Source organism: Pseudopodoces humilis, chromosome 3 (genome assembly GCF_049639895.1).
Source record: "Pseudopodoces humilis isolate 2021_Gansu_Grassland_sample_001 chromosome 3, ASM4963989v1, whole genome shotgun sequence".
In the NCBI taxonomy this organism is placed as follows: domain Eukaryota; kingdom Metazoa; phylum Chordata; class Aves; order Passeriformes; family Paridae; genus Pseudopodoces; species Pseudopodoces humilis.
In genome coordinates this window covers 42712694-42732672 of record NC_142202.1, presented here as the reverse complement: position 1 = coordinate 42732672, position 19979 = coordinate 42712694, and the positions used below count along the sequence as shown (strand labels likewise).

Below are 19979 nucleotides of genomic sequence, written 5' to 3'. Positions count from 1 at the left end.
CAGCCTGTCTAGAAAACATTGCTTGGAAGAGGCATTTTGAAAGATCAAACCACAAAATAAAGGTCACGTAGTGCTACAGAATGAGGCCTTCTGGTGCACACTGTTAACCTCAGGGGGTACCTAGATCCTCCACATACATATCAGCTGACCTACAAAGCTGTACCAATATCCTACTCCATGATGTGTCCCATCAGCTCCGTGGAAAGCAAATACGGTGACATCAAAACAGCACCAAGTGAATGAGACCAGCAGATTCAGCCTCTAAGTGGGGTCCGGCTCAAGAAGTGCAGGGGGAGCTGCTGCCCTCTTCTTCTCACACAAGTCAGAGTAAACTTCCCAGAAAGGGACCAAACAATTTTTATTTTTCTTTTTAAACTAAATGCTTTTAATAGAAAACAAAATACAAAATAACTCTTTCCAGAAAGCAGAAATATTTAATCTCTCCAAATGACAAACTAGAACGTGCTTTTTCTGCAGATCCTTGTAAATGCTGATGATTTATCTCACAAACTGTTCATGAAACTGGTATTGCAACATTTGAGAAAAATCCAACACTGGCAGAGCTGCCTCTGTGTACACACAATAATTTAGTAATACTATTTTTTTTCCCATGTCATTTTGTGTGTTTCTCCTCATCCCCCTCTCCCTAGACTGCCAACTTCCATTTATGGAAATCTTTCTGTGAGGTGCAGTGGTGGGTTGCCATGCCCTGTTTCCATTAGGAGTCCCAACTTGGCTGTTTCTGTTCTATGGTGCCGTCCCTCCAGACAAGGCAAGTTGTTCATTATCCTTAAAGCCACCACTCTGTCCCCACTGTCCTCCCATCCTCAAAACACAGTGCAACCAGAGTCAGAAAATTTCCTAATTAATGGAACATAAATACACATAATCACAGCTAGTACCAGGAACCAAACCCGAACAACAATGCAGAGATGGGCCCCAACTGAGGTCAGATTTCCTTGCCCTTACTAAAAAAGAACAAAGGTATTTTCTCCTTCTTTAGTCAAAAATATTCCAGAAGTGCTATACGGAGCTGAAATATTTAGGACCACTATCACTGTAGAAAATACATAACGTTCTTTTAATAGAAGGGTCTTAAAAATGCTGGTCCTCTGCAATACCAGGAAAGCAAAAGCAAAACAAAACAAAAACCACTTGGCCAGTAGTTCTCCACACACTCAAGCCAAATTAACAGTAGGTAAGATGTGCCCATCAATCAATGAAGGATATTTAAGTGCAGGTCACCAGTTTATCTGGTTGGCAGTTTCACTTGTCTGGGCCAGGCTTTCAGTTTCCCCAAGCTACTGGATTTACTCCCCCTTTTCCCATTCCTACAAGTACAAAAGTAGAATGTATATGTATTTTCATCAATCCTCCTTTTTTTCCTTATTCTGTTCAACAGCACAGGCATTTTTGTGACATCTTAAAGCATTTGCATCACTCTGAACATGCCTTTCAAGGGGGCAAAGGAAGAGAAGTGTTTCACAGTCAGTAATCTCAGCTTGCAATGGACTCTGGCATTCAAGACACCCACCCACTTCCCTAAGACAAAAAGCAAAATTAATGTTCCTGATTTTCTTGTGCAATTCCAGTCACTAGAAGAAGATTACAGGCCATAAACTGTACGCTCAGTACGTTATTCATCTGTCCGGTATATACACCAACCAGTTCACTGGAAGACCCATCCGCAGGGGCGTTGCAGTAAGTGTTCCGAATGTCCCAGACCCGAACCGAATTGTCCATCGACGCTGAAGCAATTAAACTACTGTCAGGGCTAAAAGTAAGGCTGGTTATGTTGTCTGTGTGCCCCCTCAGTTCTTTGTAAAGAGTTCCTGATGCCAAGTCCCACAGCTTCAGCCGCTGGTCTTCACCTGCTGATGCCAGGTACTTCCCGTTGGGGGAAAAGGCGAGCGCCAGCACAGGGCCCCGGTGCCCGGTGAAAAGCCGCACTGAGTTGCCCTGCTGAGTGCTCCACAGGCGCACGGTTTTGTCCGTGGAACCCGTCGCTAAGTAGTTGGAATTGGGGTGGAACTTGATGCAGTCCACGTCTGCCAAATGGCCCGCGTATATTCGCAGCGGGTACGTCCGATCAAACGACCAGAGCCTTGCAGTGCGATCGTGGGAACCGCTGGCAAAGTACAGGCTGCAGGGGCTGATATCCAAGTCCCAGACAGGATAGGCATGTCCTTGGTACAACACAGTGTTTGTAAAACTTCCGAGGTCCCAGTATCTGATGGACATGTCCTCAGAACAAGATAAGAGTCCTGAACTGTCTGAAAGGAACCTGGTGCTATACACAGGTCCACAGTGTCCTCGCAGGATCTTCATTTCTGTGCCTGCATGGTCATCCTCTTCCTCCTAGTCATGAAGAAGAAAAAGAAACAAGGAAGGAAAGCATGTTTATCCATTCAACAAATTAAAATCCTCCCCAAGGAAACCAGGAGGGTGTTAATACAGAAGGAGTTATATTATTTACTTTATTTACTTTAGATGTGGCACAGTTTGTGCAGCTCTGAGACACAAACATTGCTGGTGAATTTGCTCTAAGTGGATACTCAAAGAGATGGTGAGATAAGGCTTTCTACAAAGGCATTATCTTTCATTTTAGTAGCCTTAAGCTCAGTCCAGAAGGCATCTTAACTGGAGACTGCAGGCACAGGGGAAAAAAATATATAATGACATTTTTCCTTTTGCTAAAAACATATGCATAGTTTCTATCCACTCTACTAAAACCATTTGGCTAAGATGTTGAAAACAGATCTTGGAATCTAGTCTTTTTGTGTGGTCATTGTTGGAAGTGAATCTCACAGCAGAGGGAAGCAATCACAGATGTCTTAAATAAAAGGCAGGAGATGGAAAGACAAAGCATATTTGACAAGCTGTCTGCTTAACATTCTTTCCTAACCCTGCATGTGAACAGAAACCCAGCAAGGCTCTAACATCTATTTGTCCCTGCAAGCTCCATCAGGATGCTTTCACATCCTCACCCTAAAAGAGCAGCCTTCAAGAATAGCAAAGATATGCAGCTTATTTAGGTCAATGTATCTATTTTGGCATAGGAGAAGATGAACAATCACAAAAATGATGGCCCTGGCAACCTTTCTATCCTCTCCAATTCAAGTACCAGGGCAGATAGTCAACAAGTAAAGGCTTTTGTATTTAAAGACTATTCAGTGAGCTGTGCTAAAAGAATCTCCCGATGGAAGGTAAGAGTCTCTAAAACCCTGCTCAGGTAGCACCTCTTGACACTCTAAGGTTACAGACTACACAGGGTTCAACAGATCTCAGAAGTCTCCTTAGCTTACAAGCTGGGATCTCACAGACTATGCAAGATAACCCTTGCTTGGGGTGCACGTGCATAGTAGCTTGAGACTACCTTTCTTTGGGGCTGTCAGGCAGACACTTTTCCTCAGTACTGAATCAGTAACACTCATTCACAATCTCTGCACATCAAATTCAACACAACATCCTTTTGTTTGTGAGCAGCCCCTTTAACATTTATCATCTTAGACTGGCCTGTTTCCTGCAGAAGGGGCACTTCCTGCCCTGAGAGGAAACCCAATTCCCTAGGGCTGCAGGACTGCTGGCAACCAGCAGAAGTCAGAGCAGCAGAAGTTGGGTGTGTTGTAAGCAGCTCTCTATCTCCCCCCACTCCTTACCTCAGGACCCACAGACAGTTTGGCTTCAGATTTAGCAAAAGCCTGGAAAGTGCTTCTCCTCCAGTGGTTTTAAAGTTCAGGCTGGAGGTGAGCAAACTCTGACTTGGCTATCTCCTTGCCTTTCTCCATCTCAACAACATGCTACATTGTAGGCAGCAAGCCATATTTAGCAATGCTGCTTCTCTTCACAGTCAGTGCCCATGGGAGCTTTATGATGCGGCTGGAAGCCAACTTCATCTCTGCTATGGAGGTGAGGCAGAGAGGAACTGCAGGCTCTGGCATGCAAAGCCTCATTCAAATTGCTTTTCTACCTCAGCTAGAGCATGGCTTACTGGAATCCACAGCATATCTAGGCTATGTTACCACATTAAAGGAGAATGCCCGATACCTGCAGCATTTTATACTATTTAATTATGACCATAAGATTCCTGACAAGTTACCAGAGGAAGCCCATTCAAGCTGCCTGTATTGTACTACTGCAGTAGTTTCTGCAAATTTTGCAAGTCCAGGTACTGAATTTTGTGCATTAAAATACAAGGCTACTTGGCTGTCTGCAAGCACCTCCTCTTCCCTCCTTGTATTACAGTACCAGGAGATTTGACACCACCTTCTGCAGTGTTGAAACTCACACTTCTATATGGTCACAGGTAGCAAATCTTATCTTGTTTGACACCCACTTAGCACAACTGCACACTCCTGTCATAGCTCACTGAAAACAGTACATCTATAATGCTTCTGAGTCACCACATTTTTCAGTTTCCTCCCTTTCCAAGTCACTCTGCTGACCAGATTAGCAAGGCAGCTGCAAGTGCAGCCACTAAGCCTCAAAAAGCAACAATGATAGCCTCAAAGAAAAACAAATCATAATCTCACATTCCTCCCTTTCTTTTTTTCTAACCAGTAACACGTTTCCCTGGGTGTCATCATCTCTCTCATCCTGCAGTGCTCTTAAGATGTCAAAAGGGAAGATCTCTTATCTGCCTATAGCAGAGATGCCCTAGTAGGGAAGATGAGGCAAGGATGGCTCTCTTTGCAGAATGTTTTTTATTGCTCCTTCCAGAATTCCCTCCCCTGTGCCATCAAACAAGGTATCAGCATCATCCCCACTCATTACCACTTGAAGGACCACTGCCACTTAAAATCAGAACCTTAGAAGCAGAGCTAAATAGGGCCAAGTCTTAGTCTTCACAGGATTTAAAGGCTGGCACTATTGTAGCTTGCAACAGAGCATTATTTTCTGATGTTGATTTATGGAGTACCAGCAATAAGCATGGTAAAATTGCAAAGAGACAAGACAATACATCCATTTGTGCAGCTACAAAACTCCATTTTTATACTGGACCCAAAGTAAGAGAGACTATAAAGTGGCATTTGTGAGATGCTACTATAAAGAAAACAGAATTACTGTATCCCAAAAGAATAAGCCTCTCTTATTTGCAAGAAGCAAGACTACTCTAGTGAAGTACACTACAGCACCACACTGAGCAAAAGTTAGTAAAACTACATCTAGAAGATGATTTTGACCTTAGTGACAAAAAGGCTTCATATGGACTAGGAAAAAATGTTGTTCTAACACGTTTGCTAAGTTTCATCTTCATTTATATAAATATATCCACCCCTTCACAAGAATTAATAAACCAAACAGAGTAGCTTTAGTGCCACCCTTAAGAACATCCACTGAAACTAGCATGATTTTAGACCCCTATGACTTCATAAAAGGAGGGATCTGTTTCCTTGCAGAAAATAAAAAAAACGGCTGAAGACTACTTATTTAATGCATTACTATTTAAATACATTATCCAAAGCTAATTATACAATACAGAAATCAACCAAACCAAATTTTAACATCCTCACAAGTTACTCTACAGAACTCACAGAAATAAAGTCAAAGCACATTCAGAATTTTTGTTCTTTGTCAAAGATTATATCAGCTTTATTCCTGTGAATTGCTACTGATCAGACTGCAGTGACAATCTGAAATACAGCTCCCTCCTCACACTAAGCTGCAGCCCAGTCAAGGTAGTCTTGTTTGCTCTTGGTACCTTTGGCTTCCTCTCCCATGGCATCAAAGCAAGTGCTGGCCTGTTCCCACCTGCAACACTGGCTGCCTGTGTACTTTCACTTAGGGCTCCCAGATAACTGAATTTTAGTCAAGGGGCTTTCATTTGCATTTGGTAACCAAGTTTGTGTTCAGGCTGGTATTGGTATGCTCCCTCATCTCTGAACTCCTGCTCAGGTCACTGTTTGTTTTGTCAGTGGTGGAAATTATTAAGGGCAATGACGACTTTGATCTTTGCTGATTTTTGACCAATTTTTGGCTTTAGACCTGTGCACAAAAACTGCAGAGTACACAAAACATCAGATAGCCACCAAAAGCCACTTGCATTCAGGATTCCAAGGCTGTCCTAATACATGTACAATACACAAGCCTACAACTACATGCCAAAGAAAGCTAATACACACACTTCTGGTAATCTGGCAATATCTCACTTTTCTGCAGTTCAGAGCCAAAGAAGGTGACCTGCTGATTTACCAGACAAATTCTCCTCTGTTGCAGGTTGCTGACATTTGGCTTCCATGATGGGCAGTACACAGTCACATGCCCTATGAACTCTTGCAGTTCCATAGCTCCATTTTGGGCTAGTCTGACCCACTTACCTGCTCACTATGCAAAAAGGGTTAACCTGGGAAGCAGGGAACATGCTGCTGTGCTGTCTCACCTTGATGCCTGCCTCTTTTCTCAAGCTGTTTAACAAAGCAATCCCTAATCACAGATCCCTGAATACACCAAGCTCTCAGCACTCTTCCAAAATAAATAGAACCTTGCTAATAAGTATTTTTTAGAAGAAAAAACAGTGGAAAAAAGGGTGTCTCTCCTGCTAAACACCCAACGCAAGAACAAATGATGTTTTGGCGTTTTTTTTTAAGGAGAACAGTGATTAAACAACAGAAGAGTCACAATTTCGATCTCTAAGCAGATATAAGTTGCTACTTGTGCAGTTGTGTGGAGAGGGGAGGAAGGGTGTGACTAGAATGAAAGAAAAAAAAAAAGGTCAAGCAGAAGATGCCATCTAGCATTGCATGTACACACATGAAGGTACACACATCTCTATCCTTGTCTCCAGCATTCTGGAATAGGAAGCCTCTTAAGTTTCTACACTTCAGATTCCTTAATAGAGACATTTTGCATAATTTTTCTGTAACTCTTGACCTCTGGTAAATGAAGGTGATACCTGAAATACAGTTTTGCACGTAGGCATCTGATCAGATATCTTTAGCTCTTTCCTTACTTTGTCTATAATTTCCTCTTCCTGTGTCTCTCACCTTCTCTCAACCCTGCTGCCTGGCTGCTCTGAGCTACTTTCCTTCTTCTAGTTTTCATCTAGCACTGTGTTTTCATTGTCCGTTATCACCTTGTTTCGTTTTCCCTTCCCAAAGACGGCTTCGTGCTCCTCAGGGAAGGGAGCCTACTCTAGTCACCTGTCCTTCCTGGGTTGCCTATCTACTGTCATCTGTTCAAGGACAGCTGGAGGAGGGGGATCAGCACCTAGGACTTATAAACTATGACCTAAGCACAGACTGACTGCACCTCAGTTTAGCATTTACAACCACTGCAGGGAAGAACAAGGATGAGAGTAGCTTATAAAATCTGTGTATCAAGGCAGATAAGTTGTCTGTTGTTCCCTAAGACTTTACTAGATACTCAGCAATTCACATCTAAAACAGGTCAGCAGAAGGGGAACAAAGGGTATTCAGACCTCCTCATCCAGGATGTCACAAGCCAAACGGATGCGGGACACATCAACAAGGTGGGGCTCAGACTTCAACTTCCTGGAGCGCAGGCTCCAAAGCTTCACGCATGAATTATCGAACCCAGCAGCGAGCAGCTTGCTATTTGGTGAAATCTCTGCAGTGTTCAGCAACTGCTCCGTGTTATAGAAGGCATAGAAGCAGATGGTGGTTAAGGAAGGGGGCCCGTCCTTGACACGTTTAATGCTGTCCTGCAGTAAATCCAGCGCTGCCTCATTCTGCAGAATGGAAGCTGGCACGTCGCTGGGTTCCAGGCCGTTGCTCTCGTTGCGTGAGGAGCTCCCACCAGCATAGAGCTGGTAGTCAGTCCTCTTGGCAGGCTGCACATCCAGGTGAATGTGCAAGGTCAGGACTTTGCACAGGGCGTTGTTGTTGTCACTTTGGAGGTAGCGAAGAAGGTAGTTGTAGCTGTCCTCTTGAAGGCGGATGACGTATTTGTTGTCCAGAAAAGCCCGGAGCTTCAAGTTGGACAGGATATCTTGAATAGTCATGGTAGTCTGCAACTGTTCAATGATATCCTTCTGGCTGGCATTCTGCAAGAACATGCCATGGAAGCGGCTGTAAAAACTGTCCACTGTGCTTTTTAGGCCATTCTGGACCATGTTCAGATGGAGGTAGACGAAGAGGGGATATAGAAGAGGCATCACTTCATGGCTGTGCTGAGAATCTGAATCTGTATGAAAAAACAACAAACTTTGAATGCCTTCTCAAACTTTTTGCTGGGAATGAAACAGAGCAAGGATGACTACTGAAAAAGCCTTTACAGTGACATCAGAGAGCAAGCAAAAAAGGGACATTTGCTGGCACATCTAAGTGAACCTCTTCTGTCACCTAAAGGAGGTACAATGGAGGTTGGTGAGGTACCTTGTCAGAACAAAATGCAGAGATTTCACAACCCTTTTCAGGTGTGAGACAGCTAATAATATACCACCTCATAAAATACATGATAGTTGAATTTTCCCCATTTATTTGAAAAGAAAACGTATGCCCTTTGTACCCTTTGTTTATTGTGATAAATGAACTTTAAAATACATAAATTATATTTAAAAGAGTATTTTAAGTGTTTAAGCCGAAATTATTTACCAAGCTTGTCTGGCCTGAGCTTTGGTGTCTTTTCTTTTCTTTCACTAAAATGTGAGTGTGGTGCTTTGGATGGAACTGATTTCTCTTCAGGGGAAAGGAAGCTACAGTTTCCAAAATGTACTGCAATATGCTGTGCTCTTGTTTTATTTCTGTGCCTGCTCATGTACACGCTTTTCTCCCTCTGCCAAGGCAAATCCCAGCAGTAATTCCTAGTACACAGTGTAACAAACCCCGATTAGGCTGTGCTGTACCTTGCAGAGGCCGATCTGCGCAACAGCTCCACCCCTCCTTCCCCAGCTTCTCTGGGGCTGTTTGCCAGCTGCAGGGAGCTGTGAGGAGTGGAGCCCTGCCGAACACCATAGCAACAAACAGAGCCACAAGGGTTACTACCACAGGACCAAATGGTCCAAATTACTGGAAAACAAATAGGCACTGCTGATCCTTAAAGATTTGCTGATCCTCAAAATGCAAACGGCATTGCTGCTTTTCAACCATGCTCTTCCTTCCTGCCACTCACCAATGGATGTTATCTTCTCTCACTTTCCATTAGGTTATTTCTCCTTGTGCTGAGCACTCTTCCAGACTTTCTCTAGTCCACACTGTGCCTCTCTCTCAATTCTACAAGAGTAACTACAGAGTATGTGTGGTGTGCAGTGTATACATATATATTTGCATACTTGAGCATCACTCTCCTTCACGTCCCACTGAAACTGGGCCAAAGCCAGTGAAAACAATGTAAATGCATACAGTAAAAGCTCTAAGTAGTCAGCAGGTCTCTTTTTTCTCCAGGTGCACTAGTCCAAAAATGAAACAAGAGGAAGTACCTTACTTTGCAGTAGGGGAAAAAGGGAAGAGAGGGAAGTTGGCAGAAACAGGAACAAAGAAAATGTTTGCTGGGAACATATGAAGAGGTTACAGGAGCTGGGTCTGTCTAGCCTGAAGAATAAGGGGGTATTCAACTGTTTGCCTTCAGTATCCAGTGGGAAATTATACAGGAAAAGGAGCCAGCCTCTTCTCAGAGGTGCTCAGTGGAAGGACTACAGGCAAGCTGCTACAAGGGAAATTCTCACTGAACCACAGCAGAGCCCCAGAGATGCACAGCAATCTCCAGAGTGTTTGATTTTCTAAACCTGACTGGAAAAGGCCCTGAACAACCTGACCAAACACCCATCTTGCCCTGCTTTTAGCAGGTGGTTGAACTAGAGACTAGTTAGTTAAGTTACTCCATGTCACTAATCCTCTGCCCACTCCTCAGTGGGGCAGGTGTCACAGAAATGGGAAGTGTCCTGCTGTGCCTTGCTTGCGGCTGGTTGGCAAGCTACTCCCTTCAACAGAAGTAGTTATGTGTGTAAGATATCAAACTAGAACAAGAGGGACAAAAAAGATGGAAGTGGTCAACCTGAACACCAAAACCTAGCACTTCATCAAGCATTAAGCAAGCACTTCACCAAACACTGAACAGAGTTATTGTACTTCTAAAAATCTATTAAACCATCAGGATTTACTTCAAATACTAAAGTGCAAAGGTATTGAACTGCTTTAAGGTGGCAAGGCCCCAAGAATTCAGTATTTTCTGCCTTTGTCTTCCTGCTCCCTTCCCTTCCAAAACTATCAGAAATAATAATCCCGATGTTATGCACACTGGGATCAAATCCCTACACTGGACAAATGCTGCGTGTGACAACTTCACTTTCCTTGGTACTATTCTTCAAAAATTTTATCTGCTTTCTTCTTCCTATGTTGGGGACTTATGGTATAAATAAGGACATTCCCAAGAGTACATTTTAAAATAAATTATCAAATAACTATTAAAAAAAAAATAATGATTTGTCTTTTGCAGTGTTACAGAGTAAGACTGTTTTTTTTTACTTTGCTGTATTGCTCCAGTCTCAAAACCAGTACAACTAAATTTATGGGAACAGATTCTCCTTTAAAAATCCAGACCATCATAAAAACAAGCCAATTATGGATAAAATTAAAAACCTTAAACTAGAAGACAAGAGAGAACTACAGTCATTTCTCAGTTACTTGCCTTTCACATAAAACACTGATTTTCCTTCCTGTCCTGAGTAAATATGGCATTGTCTACAAAGACCTACAAAGAGCAAATGCTTGAAAAAGAAAGTGCAAAGAGCCAGCCATGTACAAAACTCAAAGCAATTCAGCACACAGAAAATAACCAAACAAAGAAAAATTAAATATTTCTATTTTAACTGAAACCTCAAAACTAGAAATCAAAACGTTGTTAGAGACATGATTTTCAATTTTATTATATTGCCCTTTACCCATTGAAATGACAAAAAAAGTCAGCTACTTTCTTCTTCCTGATTTACCTGTCAGAAAATTGCGTAATCGTCCAAACTGTACTTCATATTGCTGTGGCTCTGCCAGGCAGGGAGCTGCAGACACGACGTTGGCACAACCAGACTCAGATTGGACTGTGAAATAAAAGAAGCAGAAATTACATGAGGATTTAAGGATTTTTACATGTGTTCCTGAAAACAAAGCTTCTCATTAAATCCAAGGTATGCAGCCTTTCAGAGGACATTTCATCTTTCAAATCATCCAGGTATGACAAAATACATAGACCAAAGCATCTAAACATGGATTAACCACCTAGACAGATCACAAATGAGAAAATACACTGAAAGCCAAAACCCACCCAAAAAATCTCAGCAACTCCTCTGCTCCATATTCAGAGTAACAACCATCAGAGACCCCTTAGAAGTTTTACAACTATGGTGTTGTAAGTTTACACTCAGTAACGATGATGAAAGCAACATACCACTTTTTCCAAAATACAGTTTCTTTTTCAGTGAGTCCCACCAACCATCATGAACAGGTCTAAAGTGTACTATTTCAGATCCTCAAATTTCTTGTCCCAGTCATTATAATTTACAACAAATTATAATCATTATCATTTATTAAGTCTCACAGAGGTGGTGGAGAAAATATTGAATCTGTAAGCAAACACTTAGTAATTTTTAACCAAACCCTGAGGAGGATTTTAGGTGAAGGGGCAGCTGGTAACTGACCACAAACCCAGTTGTTACAGTCTTCTCAGACTCTGGAAAAAGTGGTTCTGGACTATTTAGAAAGGGAACTGGCTGCTCCTTCTCTGGCACCAAACCTTTGCTGTTCTGAAAATGGCCTGGAATCTGTAGAGGACTTTGTGCAAGTTTACAGACATGCATAAAGAAACACCAAGCACATGCAAATACCAGTGATTAGAAACCCAAGTTCTGCTGTTCTAAACAGAGCACAAGAAAGCAAGGAGTTTCACTATTTTCCTTTCAGGTTTTGTTTTTGGTTTTTTTTTTCCAAATCATAACTCTCATCCCTTCCAAACCTCCTATTTTTATTACTTTCACTTCAATTTATTTTGGTCTCCCTTGCCCTGCACCACTTCCCATCCTCTGCCTTTCTACTCCTGATTGACTGGGGGGCTTTTTGTTCCAGCATTTGGCTCATGCACAGAGGCACAAGTTTGACAGCCCTGGAAGTCTATAAACAACATTATCAAATGTTCACACACTAAACAGAGATAGGCCTGCCTCCAGCTGATCTCAATGCCTCTAATTAGAAAGAGATCAGCACATGGTACACAGGCAGCCTGTCACTATTCTTCTCCCACTGCTCTCACTCTTTCACTCTGGTAAGACACAGGTTTACCTTCCTTCAGCTTATGTAAATACAGGAGGTATGTTTGGCAAGCTGAATTCAGGTTTTGAAACAGAGAGATGGGCTGAGCTCATCATCCTCTCTTGGGGAAAAAAAGCCAAAACAACAAAACCAGGTTCCAGCACCAATATGGTATCATCTCTTAAATCAGTTTAGATATAAACAAATGTAACTTGCTGAAAGGCACAGCTACACTGAGCTTTCTGCAGCCTGGCTGCTTCAGAAACTGAAATATGGTAAGAACAGTAAGAACTAAAGGCCCACATTCTGGTACTACTCAACAGCTAAAGTAAAAAGCTCTGTTATTTGGATGTGTAAAAAATGGAACATTATCAATATTCAGTATGAGAAAGTAATCTGCACGTATGCACATGTAGTAACTCAAGAATACTTAGTGATAGTTTCCAATGTCACCCATACAACCCTTTGTAAAAGCAAGAAAATAGAGAAATATGAGGGCCTGTCCCTTATGCTATTACAGGATTACATGCAACAGTCAACTATTCACAGAGATCTGGCAGCCTCATTTCTGCAGGAATGGGAATGGCCAACCACCTTGCTCCTGCTCTGCAAGGACAACTTATTGGCCTAGACTTTATGAGATATCGTCTCCACATCATGACTTTCTCTGCATAAGCAACTTAATTCCAAAATTAAGGTGTACTTCATGCTTCACTAAGTGGAGTATCATCTTTGTCTACCTGTCCTGAAACAGTCTGACTGGGCAACCATTATGGCCTATTCTTTCAGTAATGATGCTAGAGCTCATTCCCATCCAGCAAATGGTAAATGAACCCTACATACCAGACAGTTCTAACAGATTCTAGTTCTCTTTCTTCCCGAAACTTTAAACCAATGAGATCTGCAAAAAGGATGAAAAAGTGAACATATTCCAAAACAAGAGTAAAATTCCATGCACATTTTCCACCTGGTAGAAATAAAACACTGGCTGTTATCTATCTTTCTCATACATTAATAAATCCACCACAGTTTCTTTTCCATCTTTCCCAGTGCTCGTAAGAACATCTACTGGAAATATCTGCTCCTTCATATCCAATAAATGTAGCCAGCTAGGAAATTCAAAGGAACTCACTCCTGACTCAGGGATATGGACAGTACCCTCCTGGTCTCGTTGTTGGCTACCAGCTAACAAACATGGGGCTACTGTAAATGTCGTGTAACAGCAACTGATTCCTATTTTAGGTGAGTGTGATGATGTATAACTGCACATTATTTCAGCTGGTCATATATGCTAACAGTGCTATGGGCAGTATTAGAGGAACCTGTTCCTTGGTCACTCACTCTGTACACAGACATTGTTCTTGTTTTCTAGAGAAACAGGGGATAATCACAAGGAAGCTCTGTGCTGTATTTTCCTGCAGATATAATTGGACAGAATCCTAGGTAATCTCATCTGGGCTCCCTCTTCCACAGAAAAGGTTGGACCAAATCATCTTCCCATGTCCTGTCCAAGTCTCCCATTCACAAAGGCTAGTTAATTTAAAAGTCAAACAAAAGAGCTGAACATGAAAGACAAGGTGAGCTCTACTAAGGATAAAGCAAAAACATCTTCAGAAAAACACATTTGATCACTTTCCCCAAAATAAAGCACTGCAGGCTGTACAATCTGCTCAGTTTTTACTCAGTTCACAAAACTAAGATGACTGCAGCAGAAAGTATTTTCAGCATCTGCTGTCAGATTAAGTAACAAGCTCCGGTTTACTTTTCTAACAGTCATTGATGGAACTGCAGCATGCTCACTGACAGCTCACTGCAAGCACGTTTGACAAGCAGCAGTAAGCAGCTGAACACATGAGAGCAGCCCATTTTCAGTTCTAATGAAAACTGATGACTAAATTCTCAACCACCATCCACAAAACCCATCCAGTGGCAAGAGGATAAAGACTAATATGAAATTTAGCAGTAACACTTGGTGGAAGATCAGTAAAAAAAGACAAAAACCAAACACACACTCATTCACACTCTTTACTGATTTTTTTTTTCTTTTTCTGCATGAGCCCACATGCTCGTGCATGGGCTTGTAATCCACTTCATCACTGCTTCACACACTTCTGGGTCCTCCTCATATGGTTGGTATCACATTCTGAGCATGTTTTGACACTGACCTTTCTATTCACTTCTCACATAAAATCTCCCACTGAAAAACAATTCAGCAGTTTACTTTGGTTTCATTCTTTCCCCATCTTCCCCAGTACTTTTTCAGGGATTGCAATAAACTTCTGATAAAAAAAACAAACAAACAAGGAAATTATAAGTACTAAGATGTTAAGTTGCCTCTAATAATGAAATATTGTCCAATTTCCTCCAGGCCACTGAAGGAATCCTCCTGGACATTTACCTACAGGTCACTCATCTTTGGATGGTTAACTATGGTGAAATACTCTAAAGGTAGAAAATCTGTTCCTACACCCAGTCTTATTTAGTCACAAACACAGTTATATACTTTTCAAATCAAGTTGTATTACAAGTAACTCCACCACTCCTCTTTGTCTGAGATACTGTCATAATCCAAGCAGTTATGTTGACAGAAAAGTTTCTCCTTGTTTTTTTTACCCAAAATGCTAGCCCAGTATTTTCTATTACTTCTAGAAGTAATTTTAATCTCTATAACATTCACGTAACTTTCATCCTTCCAATACTTCTATGTGCTCAAGCAGCAGCAGAGTTTGTTAAAAAAAAATAATAATTACAATGAAAACTGTCACAGACACAAATTGGAAGGGAAGCAGTGTGGCAGGATTCAGAAGTCTTAAGGAAAGAGAAGAAAGTTTATCTCCCTGCACGCCTTGTCTCATCAACTGAAGGTTTTGGGATTTTTCCCCAAATGACAGAGAAGACTTCTCAAGACTATAAAGCTGACTATGCCCAGAAAAAGACACAGCCTTATCACTGTAATTTCACACGATATAACTCTGCTGGCGTACAAAGGTAGAACAGAAATTTCCTGCTTCACTTCCTTTCTCATAGGTTCTTCTCCTCCCCTTCATTCCAAAGCACCACTACTCACCAGACTTCATGCTATCTGGGATAAAACATTATGTATTTTCCACTACCCTCACATGGTATTTCAGCCTGATGTTTCACTGACTATGAATGTCACCTCGTTACACTTCCACCCACACTTTCATTCTTCAAAAGTTCATAATTCACACCAACTTAACAGTGAGAAATTTCTGAATTTCAAAAGAAGAAATGCCCATATGTGCACACAAATTCATACAGCTTCCAGCACACATGCTCACAACTCTGCCACGAGGTAGTCATGGAAAATACGATAGGATTACCTGTGAGATTAGCTGCCATCTCTTCAGCAGTCTGACACAGCCTCAGCCCTTGTTTTAGGGGACCTTCCGAGTCCACATACTGACGGCGCTTGAGGTAGCAGGACACTGCCATCTGAATCTGTTCTGTGCGTATGCGTTTCATGACCTCAAAAGAAAAGAAAGATGTGATGAGACTCTTACAGGCTAAGCTGAGATCAACTTAGACTGTAGCTGCATTAATACTGACAGAAAACAAACATCTCTGTTTTTTCGTTGCTGAAGTATGAAACAGAACCTTCGGGGATTTGCCTCTCAGTACTATGGCCTAAATAGACATTTTGTAGACCCCTGAAGATATTTTGCTGCCTAATTCTACTAATTTCACAGAGGAATCAAAAATAGTTTTGAGGATTCTGGACTAAAACAGCAATGGTGAACCAAAGCATTTTTGTTAAAAACAGCTCATAAAAAGGGAATGTCTCTCCTTGTTGAGTTTTGATAGCAGCAGTTTGAGTAATCTTCAGTCATTTTCTGGTTCCTCTGCTTGACCAACCAACAAAAAAAAAAACCCAAAACTCCAGAAGATCCAGTGGAATGGGAAATTAACATATAAAGATGGAAATTTTGGAAACATAATGCTTTATATAGCACATCTGTTTGGGGAGTCCAAGAAGCAACAGCTTATTGGCTGAACTTAAAGGTTAGAGCCAGACTTCTGGCACTTCCCTCAGACAGGTCCCCACAAAAAAAGGAAGGAAATTAAAAGCAGAGCCTTCCTTCTGTGTTTCTTACCTGCCTTGACCTATCCAGGCTTTCCTCCTACAAAACTTTGAAACAAAAAGAATCCTTTGAAGGTTTTTTTTAATATACATTTAGGAAGCCATTCTCACAATCACCACTTGGAAGTACCTCAAAATCAGCCCAATGCTAGTTTTTAGCCCCTGGCTTGTAAAAAAGGAACCTCAGTAAGATGAATGCAACAGCTCCCTTGCTATTTGGGTAGTCGCTGACTGCACCAATCCTTCACAATAGCCATTGACTTTACACAAAACTTTAGGTAACCTAAAAGGCTTTAAATAAAGCAGAACCAAGCCACAGGGGGGGTTTTCCTATTACAACACCAGGTAAAGCCTGCCTGGAGACAGTTCCAACACCTTACAGCCCCACTACCAATGACATGAATGTTCCCTGAGCGCTAGTGCTTCCTGGTTTGAGCAGCTAAATCCAATGAAACACAACTTCTCTTAGAGAGACAAGGATGCCCTGCCTCCCTTTGTAAGAACCATTATTTCTACCAACAGGGCAGCTTTTAAAATATTATTACAAATGAGTTTTTTCTAATATCCACACACACTTTAGTGCTTATTCCACTTGTTAGAACAATAACTCTTCTGCAAAGTTACATACAAGTGGATGAGGATGCAAGGTTTCAGCAATAGTTCACTTTCAACAGGTATGTGGAATTGCAAACCCACATGACTGGGTGAAAAGTTGAAAAAGATTCCCATTTGTTCCCACAGGTTAAGTAACTGTTGAGGGTGGGGAAGGGCTATCAATAGGTGGGAGTTTTCACAGCATTTCCAGATAGACCCATTAAAATAAAAAGTTTTCAATACTCTTTTTCACTCCAAAAGCAAACTTCCTTTTCATCTTCCCTGCAATTAAAGCAGTTATATCTAAGTATAATGCTTCTGCTGCACAAAACTGTAGGAGACAGAACTCTTATGAAGACCACAAAGTGGACACAAGGATGGACCAGCAACTTAGCACCCACCTAAAAAACACCCTTAACTAAGTTTCAGTGTATTGTTACCATTCTGCATTTCAGCCAGCAGCATGGACTCACGTGCAAATGATTTGGCCAGGTCCACACCGAGGCATTTATGCAATAAACTGAGGCATTTATGCAACCTGTACAGTTTTTTGCTCCCCTATGTACTCCCTGCTGCAGTCACGAGTAGGAGATGTTACCAGCAGTATCTCGAGATTATTTTTTTCCCCGCTCCTAGGTGACACAACAGGAACTACCTTAAGGAAATGCATCTCCACCAAGAAGTACCTGTGGTCATCAGACGCGCTGTCACCCATACACTAATTTCAGCTTTTTGCTTCTTCCTTCAATTTGCCTGTATACTTCACACTTAGCATTACAAAGAACAATGTCACCGAGGCAGGAAAAGCATTCATGAAAAGTGCAAGAGCAAATCCAACACTCCTACAAACATTCTCTATTGAGCCTTTTATCAAAATTAGAGTGTATCATAAAATAAACATTAGGATGGCCTACCAAAATGCCTTCAGCCTCGTTCAAGCTACGCCAATTCACAGAGGGTCAATGATGCAGAATTCAAAGGCATAAAAGGACAAGCCTGGCGTTTTTAAGTTTCAATCGATTTTAAGACTCTAGCTCTCAAAACTGAAGATAATCTCTGAAATATGTATAAAACTGAAAGTATACAGAGTTCTGTGTCCACGAGACGCATAAAGCTTGAAACAATTGTTCAGAAGTCCCAGCTGTCTCATTCTCCTCAAATAACCAAAGAGAAAAATAAATACTAATGCCGTTAACTAGTTTTACTGATAAGCAAAATAGATAAGGAAAGAGAGAGGAAAGATCACATTGTGAGAATGCAGAGTTACAATGCAGCATCTTCTGCAGCCTTCCAAACTGGAGCATTGAAAGGTAAGTAATGAGGTTAAGGTAATTTTTTCTGAGGAACCAAAACCACTGAAAAAAAACAGAGCAGAGGCTAATAACACAAAACACACTGCAAATTCCTCCTTCCTGGAAAAGCTGGAAATTAATTGTGAACTAAGCACTGGGCCACGGAAATTATTTTCCCGCCTATGCTACATTTCAGGTGCAGGTTTAGGCAGATTCCGCAGCATTGAAATAATCCCAGCACATACATACTAAAAAGAGCTTAAAAACTAGCACTGGAAACACTGCTTTTAAAAACGCTGTATTCCTGTCCTGACACTGGGACAGAAATCTCTTTCTTCCAGCAGACTGAAGAAAGACCTGTGAGCTTTAGAGGGTTAATTTAAAAAAGACCCAACCCCCAAGCACATAAAAGCATAAAACAAAAGCATCTTTTGAATATTCTCTAGTAAGAACCCTGTTGTGGACAGCAAAAAATAATCGCTTACCCTTTATCACCACAGATGAAATCTGGGGCCTACCAGCAATAACAGGTCTCAATTTTTAATTTTGTGACATTAGGATAATCTGAAATTTACAAAATTTCAGAATAAACGAGATAAGGATAGACTGATATGAAGATAACCATGAACTCAGAGCCAAGGGATGTCGCACATGCAGCAGCTGCAATTCACAAAAACAGGCAAGTAAACATGACAAGTTGACTTGAAAAGCATGGTGGTGGTGCAAAATAGGATAACAGGAACTACGGAGAAGGCTTTTGCCTGAGCAGTGGCATTCATGTGAAGAGGCAGAGAGGGAACAGCTGTGATTTTAAAAGAGCATGAATCCATTTGCATTTGGACCGAGATCTGGCTCACCATCCACGAATGACGCTTTGCCAATTCCACACTGCCTCCCCCCGACCCCCCCGCGGCCCTAAGGCGGTGCCAAGCACTGCTTCACCTATGTCCTCTGCGGGACACGCTTTCCTCCAGCCCACTTCACACCACCTCGGCTCCAGCTCCGCCACCCCTGGGCCCTTCCTGAGCCGAGCGGACCCGCGGGACCAGGCACTGCTCGCTTTTGGGCCCTGCCGGGAGACACCGGGGCCGGGAGCCCTGCGGGGCCCCACGCCCGTCCTGGGGCTGCTCCGCGGGCCGAAGGGCGCTCGCTGAAGGGGCGCCAAAGTTAGAGCCTTCTCCTGGCAATATTTTAAAAAAGAAAAAAAAAAAGAAAAAAAAAAAAGAAAAAGGAAAAGGAGGAAAAAAAAGAAAAGGGAAGAGAGATGGCGCGATAAGAAGACGTTCATTAAGCCCACGCACTTTCCAAGGGAAAGGAGGGTATCACGAGCGGAGGCCTCGCCGCGACCTCCGGGCGCAGGGCACGCGCCCAGCCCCGTCCGCAGCCGGGGCTGCCCCAGGGCCGCGCCCGAGCCCGAGGTGGCCCCGCCGGCCTCCCGGGAGCCGCCGGCCGGGCCGGGCCTGCGGGCCTCCGCCACGAGGCGGCCCCCGGGACGCCCGGGCCCCGCACCCGCGGCCGGCCCCGCCTCCCGCACCCCCCCGCGAGAGACCCGGGCCGCAGCCCCGGGCCGGTCCCCACTCACTGAGCATCGCAGGCGGCGGGAGGCGGCGGGAGGCAGGCGGGGGGCGGCGCGGCCGGGGGGTGCTGTCACAGCGCCCGGCGCCCCCGGGCGCCGCGGGCGGCCGCCCTGCCCCTGCCGCCCCCCCTGCGGGCCGGTGCCGGTGGCGCGGCCGGTGCTGCCCGGGGCCCGGCGGGCGGCGGCGGCCCCTCCATGGCCCGGCTGACACACGCCGGGGC

The 19979-nt window shown here is 43.0% G+C and overlaps 1 protein-coding gene across 3 annotated transcripts; it reads right to left on the bottom strand.

Annotated features, from left to right (window-relative positions):
• Positions 1-340: 340 nt before the first annotated feature.
• On the bottom strand, positions 341-19861 carry TAF5L (TATA-box binding protein associated factor 5 like). 3 transcript variants are annotated; one of them, XM_005518549.3, is made up of 5 exons: positions 19765-19861; positions 15539-15683; positions 10886-10990; positions 7418-8142; positions 341-2358 (listed from the first exon to the last, which is right to left on the bottom strand). In XM_005518549.3, exons 2-5 carry the CDS (start codon positions 15678-15680, stop codon positions 1561-1563), a joined length of 1770 nt encoding a protein of 589 aa, XP_005518606.1. In that variant the 5' UTR covers positions 15681-15683; positions 19765-19861; the 3' UTR covers positions 341-1560. The 3 variants fall into 3 exon arrangements, with proteins under 3 accessions (XP_005518606.1, XP_014119066.1, XP_014119065.1); XM_014263591.2 differs by lacking the exon at positions 19765-19861 and adding an exon at positions 19484-19502; XM_014263590.2 differs by lacking the exon at positions 19765-19861 and adding an exon at positions 18668-19076.
• Between the last annotated feature and the right edge of the window lie 118 nt (positions 19862-19979).